The sequence below is a fragment of the Pollachius pollachius genome, assembly GCF_949987615.1.
Source record: "Pollachius pollachius genome assembly, chromosome: 3".
Taxonomy (NCBI): domain Eukaryota; kingdom Metazoa; phylum Chordata; class Actinopteri; order Gadiformes; family Gadidae; genus Pollachius; species Pollachius pollachius.
The window spans coordinates 7,219,294-7,225,659 of NC_136936.1; the positions used below are offsets into that span (position 1 = coordinate 7,219,294).

At 52.8% G+C, this 6,366-nt stretch overlaps 1 protein-coding gene across 1 annotated transcript in view; it reads left to right on the top strand.

Moving 5' to 3' along the window:
• LOC307074005 (RNA-binding protein Nova-1-like) overlaps positions 1–5,141 on the top strand; it is a gene marked incomplete at its 3' end in the record, with an annotated part of 33,239 nt that extends 28,098 nt beyond the window's left edge. The window contains 1 exon segment of the mRNA XM_079733989.1: positions 4,122–5,141. Within this exon segment, the coding sequence (XP_079590115.1) occupies positions 4,122–5,141 (1,020 nt within the window).
• Positions 5,142–6,366: the final 1,225 nt, after the last annotated feature.

Sequence of the window (6,366 nt, forward strand, 5' to 3'; positions counted from 1 at the left end):
GCTATATTTGGCCTTGTCTGGCCTATTTTACTGTACTGTAGCTGTGGTTTGGAGATATAGTGAATGCCATCGAAACATAGCATTTAGACAAACACATGTACATACACATACACACCAACAACCCTATACATACACACAAACACACACTCGCACATGCACGCACACACAAAAATCCCCTTTCCCTATGATTGTTTTCATTGTCGCTCCCTCATGCCACTTCCTGCTGTATGACGGCTTCCTTTGACCTCTTAGCCCTCGTGCAAGCACACCTGTTTCCTACTTCCTGTTATTGTCTCTCTGGGTACAGGAAGTTCCTGGCCATAAAGGTCAGGGAGGAGTGGAGTGGAGTCGGCTTTACTTTGCTTCAAACGCCAGACAGGCTGTGAATGGAGTGTTACTGGAGATGGGAACTTGCGATATTGATGAGGGAGATATTCAAACACAGGCTCTGCTGTGTCTTATTGATCACCTTGTATTGACGGGAGTCAGGGAGAGAGGATGGAAAAAGGAGGAGAGAGAGAAAGAGAGAGAGGGGTGGAGATATAGCAGGGTGAATGGAAGGAAGGAGGTTGAAGATTTACTGGTGGTTTTGATGGGGGTGAAGATGTGTGGGGGAGGGGGGTGGGTCACTTTTCCCCCCCGACACACACATATAGTATACACGTGTGTGTCGGTGTCCACAGGAATATGCACGTACACACGTACACACGTACTGCCTGTCCAAGGGCGGTCTATTTGTGGTTTCATTAGCACCAGGATCTGCAGTTCAACCGGTGATCCTGCTCCTGGTCCTGCTCCTAGCAGGATTACCGCTCCTAGCTCGTCCAGAGAGAGAGAGAGAGAGAGAGAGAGAGAGATTTGAATCTGAGGGGTGAGATTATACTCCCACCCCAGGAAAGACAGAGGTAAAGTGTGTGTCGACTATCCGGTGTGTAGTGTTGTCTGTCAGGAGTTATAGTGTTGTCTGTAGGGAGGAGAGAGAGAGAGAGAAATTTGATCCTGAATGCCGACTAGACCACAGTGTTCTTCCCGCACAAAAACCTCTGCCAGCCTGCTTAACGATGTCTGCACCAGCACTCGGCATAATGAGAGATTCAAAAGTTATATTTAATATTTCATACTCAAGTTAAGTGTCCGTGGATCTGTGTGCCACTGCAGCAGCGCCCGTCCCTAACCTTCACACTCAGTAGAAATAACACAAACAACTTCAATAACAAGGGACAGTATGGCGATTAGCAAGTACAGAAATGATGCGTCGTGCCTAATTTTAACAAATTTACATTTAGACATTTACATTTAGGGTGTAAATGTATGGTTCATAACCTACAATCGAACGTCTCGGGAGTAATTTGTCTTTCGAGGTAATATAAAAACCGTGGATTGGCCAGTTTGTCTTCTAACACCAATCACGTTTGTTTTGGTACATAACTTGACACGGATAGCCCGCCTCTTGTCACCGTCAACCAATCAAGCATTGGTTCATTCTGCCGCGGGCCAAGCGTCGAGCGGGGATCAAAGCGCGTCACGTCAGCGGGGCTCCCCGGGCCAGGGGGTCTCCCCGGGCCAGGGGGTCTCCTGGCGGGGTCTTTGACCCGATGTCAGAAGGGCGACTGAGGTCTCCCCTGATTGGACCTCCTGCCTGATGGCTCATCCAGTGCCACGAGAGAGGGGCTCACATGATGCGGTTCTGATTCAAATGATATCTACACATTTGTTGTGTTTCAACGCCCCTGCCAAAACATCTCGATACTATTCAGATGGACAGTTTTTGTTTCTGACCGACCATCTCGCTCGCTATCTGTATCTCACCATCTCACTCTCTCGTTCTATCTCTGTCTCACTCTGTGTCTCTCTCTCTCTCTCTCTCTCTCTCTCTCTCTCTCTCTCTCTCTCTCTCTCTCCCCTCTCTCTCTCTCTCTCTCTCTCCCTCTCTCTCTCTCTCTCTCTCTCTCTCTCTCTCCCCTCTCTCTCTCTCTCTCTCTCTCTCTCCCCCGGCCCGCCCCGCCCCTGTGTTCCCCGGCGGGTGCAGCCATGGTCTGGGGTTATTTATAACCTGCATGGGGGGGGGGGTTTCTACCGGCCTGCTCCGGCCAGGGGATGAATGGACACACTCACACACAGGAAGGCAGGAGACAGAGAGACGCAGAGGAAGAGGGGGGGAGAGGGAGAGACAAGAGAGAGATGGGGGGTGGGCTTACTAAGAAAAAGGGTCCTGGTAAAATGGAGGGAGATGAAATCGATAGAGTAAAAGATGAGGAAATAGAGGAATAAATAATGAAATGATACCTCTCGGAGGACTAGCGGAGAGAGGAAGGGACGAAGGGTAGACACAAGGGGATGAGAAAGAGGTATAGAGAGGGAGAAAGAGGTATGTAGAGGGAGAGAGGGAGAGAGAGGGAGATAGAGAGAGATAGAGGTATTGGGAGGGAAGGAGAGAGAGGGAGAAAACGAGGGAGGGAGAGGGAGATAGAGGTGTGGAGAGAGGGATAGAGGTATGGGGAGGGAGAGATGGGTATGGAGAGGGAGGGAGCAAGAGAGTCTGCTAAGCCTGGATCAGGAGGAGAAAGATTAAGCTTAAGTCCTCTGCTTAAGACTTCAAAGTTCAACTGCCACCCTCTAGCCAGTTGTCCCCTGTCCTTGCACGCCCGCACGCGCGTGTGTGTGTCTGTGTACGCATGTGTCCCTATACCTATGTGTCCATATCGATCTATGTATGTGCACGTACGTCCTTGACTGTGTATTGATCTGTTTATATGTGTGTGTGAAGTGTGCTCTTGTGTCTAGTGATCGCCCACTTGTGTGGGGATAATCTGTGTGTGTGTTTGTGCGTGCGTGCGTGCGTGCGTGCGTGCGTGCGTGCGTGCGTGCGTGCGTGCGTGCGTGTGTGTGTGTGTGTGTGCGCACCGGATCACCATAGTTCAGGCCAGTGGCCTGGATGGCATGGCATCAATGGGCCCTTAAGACCAGCACAGATCGAGCCCTCACTGTGCCCCGCCTCACCATCCCATAATATCAGTCCCCCATCTCCATGTCAGTGTGAGATAAAGAGAGGGATGAAGGCGATAGAGGGAGAGAGCTGATGAGCGTGAATGGAAAGATATGATGACAAATCTATTCCACTACAAACACATGGATGGAAAGATGAGCGAGAGAGAAAGAGAGAGAGAGAGAGAGAGAGAGAGAGACAGAGCGAGAGAGAGAGAAAGAGCGAGAGAGAGAGAGACAGAGCGAGAGAGAGAGAGAAAGAGAGAGAGAGAGAGAGAGAGAGAGAGAGAAAGAGAGAGAGAGAGAGAGCGAGAGAGAGAGAGAGAGAGAAGTGGTGAGGGTTGCTGGTTCACTCCCTGATGGCTCAGCCCTAATCTTTAAGAAGTCCTCCTTGAGCAAGATGTCTACCCGTTACCTAGTCCTCATGGACGTATCTGAGTCCACTGTCGCTTTGGATAAAGCCACTATGAATGAGCAAATAAACAGGAAAATGCCTATTCCAATGTACATCAACAGCTTGCTCAAGTGTACACACACAATATGAACACACACAAGAACACACACCTTTCCTAGGAACCGTAAACCTTTCGAGATCCAGACGGTTTGTTCTTTTGTTTTACTGCTCTTCGCCTCCTACACTCTCAGGGCCGTATTCAAACCGCTCCTCATCTGCTTTCTGTGTCCCAACCTCCATAAAATATTCTGTCATCGACAACTTCTTTATATCACTCTGATTTATTTTAGTAATTCCTTACTTTATAAATGTCTGTTAAAATTGATTGAGGTTGCTTAATGGAAGTAACATATGTAAAATGTTAATATAATCAAATATAAAATACTAGCATAATAATTTCCTCTAAAGCTGTTTATTTACAACCAGTGGACATAATAGTTAGATATAAATAGATTTGACCGATATAGATCAGGAGATTGTCTCAGGAAGTCCTATTATCTGTCTACTTACCTAAAATGTTAGGTAAGTAAAAATTGATAAGGCCGAGGCTATATTGAGAGTGGCTTCAGAGTTCACTGTCACTTTGAACTCGGGCTGACCTATGCCCGGTGCACATGATTGTCAGTGTGTACCCTAGAGTCGCTCCACCCATTGACCTGTGGTTCCTCTGTGTCTCCATCAGGCCAAGCTCATCGTCCCCAACAGCACGGCGGGGCTGATCATCGGCAAGGGCGGGGCCACGGTGAAGGCGGTGATGGAGCAGTCGGGCGCGTGGGTGCAGCTCTCCCAGAAGCCCGAGGGCATCAACCTGCAGGAGCGCGTGGTCACCATCAGCGGCGAGCCCGAGCAGAACCGCAAGGCGGTGGAGATCATCGTGCAGAAGATCCAGGAGGACCCCCAGAGCTCGTCCTGCCTCAACATCTCCTACTCCAACATCTCCGGCCCCGTGGCCAACTCCAACCCCACCGGCTCCCCGTACGCCAACTCGGCCGAGGTCATGCCCTCCGCCGCCGCCGCCGCCGCCGCCACCGCCTCCTCCCTGCTGGGCCAGGCCAGCCTGACGGGAATGGGCACCTTCCCCACGGCCATGTCCAGCTTCTCGGGCAACGACCTGCTGGCCATCACCTCCGCCCTCAACACCCTGGCCAGCTACGGCTACAACACCAACTCCCTGGGGCTGGGGCTCAACCCTGCCGCCGCCACCGGAGTGCTCGCCGCCGTGGCCGCCAACGCTAACCCGGCCGCCGCCGCCGCCGCTAACTTGTTAGCGTCCTACGCCAACGACGCGTCCGGCGGCGGGGGCCATCCCGGGGCCCTCGGGGGCTTCTCCCTGGGGTCCCTGGCCGCCGCCACCGGGGCGACCAACGGCTACCTGAGCGCGGCGTCGCCGCTGACGGTGTCCTCGCTCATGGCTCAGGAGAAGCTAGGGGAAGGCGCCAAGGAGGTGGTGGAGATCGCCGTACCGGAGAACCTGGTCGGAGCCATCCTGGGGAAGGGCGGGAAGACGCTAGTGGAGTACCAGGAGCTGACCGGCGCCCGCATCCAGATCTCCAAGAAGGGCGAGTTCATCCCCGGCACGCGTAACCGGAAGGTGACCATCACGGGCTCCCAGGCTGCCACCCAGGCAGCACAGTACCTGATCAGCCAGCGAATCACCTACGAGCAGGGGGTACGCGCCACCAACCCACAGAAGGTGGGCTAACCCTGACATCCAATGAGGAACAACGAGGAAAAAGAGGAAAAAGTGGGGGCTCGGGGGGAGGAATATAAGGAAGGAGAGAGAGAGAGCGAGAAAGGGAGAAAAAAATGTCCGAATGTCGGAGGAATCTACGCGTTTTCTTCAGCGTGTTTTCAGTATTCTCTATAAAAAAAAGTTTTTGACCCGGAGGGGGAAAAAAAAATGGCGAGAAGACGAGGAAGGAGAGGAGCGAGTATCACGCTGAAAAACCAAGAAAAAAAAGGTGTAAAATGTAAATAAGGTTTTATTACTTACCGTCTTGATCTATGGGGATTTTTTTATCGTTTTGTTTTTCTGTTTTCGTAAATGAAGCCGTCCGTCTGTCTGTCTGTCTGTGTATTGTGCGGACAGAGCTGAAGCCCATGTAGACCGGCGGGCCGCCCGGGGGGCTGTGGGAGATTGGGGGAGGGGGGAGAGGGTGAGGGCTGGGGTTCAGGGGTACCGCCGCCCCCCTACCCTACCCCTGCCCAGCGCTCCACCCAAACAACCCTGTCGCGGTCCTCCCTCCCCCCCAAACACACACACACACACACGTTTATCGCCCACCAATTTTATTTTTTTTTATGTTCTAGAGTCGATTCACCCCTTAGGCCCTGCCCCTCCAACCCCTCCCCCTCCCTCCCCCTCCCCCCCCCCCCCCCCAGAAACCCCTCAGTGCTGGCCCCTCCCACCTAACAGCGGGGGGGGGGGGGGGGATAACGAACAAGACTTTATAAACAGCTGCGTGTAAAAGTGAAGGAAAGTTCGCCCCCGCAACGCACCAATAAACCCTCCTTATCCAACCCCTCCTCTTCCTCCAGTCTGGGTCCAATCCCAGGCCCCGATCTCCACCTCCTACTGGCAGGGTGGAGGGAGGGTGGAGGAGGAGAGGTGGAAGGGTTGATAATGAGGGCCGAGTGTCCGGTGGGGGTTTTCCCTCACTCTCACACCTCCTGCGGTCCGTGCAACACCTCCTGCTGGAGGCCGGCAGCCCACCCCGCCCGCCCCTGGTGTTTTTTGGGTCAGTGCCGAAGGCGCACGTTGATGACCTCACGTAGTCGGAAGTTTCTAGAACGACGAGAGCGATACTGTGCGAGCTGCGGCCGATTGCACGGAAACTTTTGTGTGGTGTTTTGGGTTTCTGTCTGGCGGCAGGATCACGTTTTTGGCAGTCTGCTATAATGAGAATTGTTTGTCATGGTTATGCTAT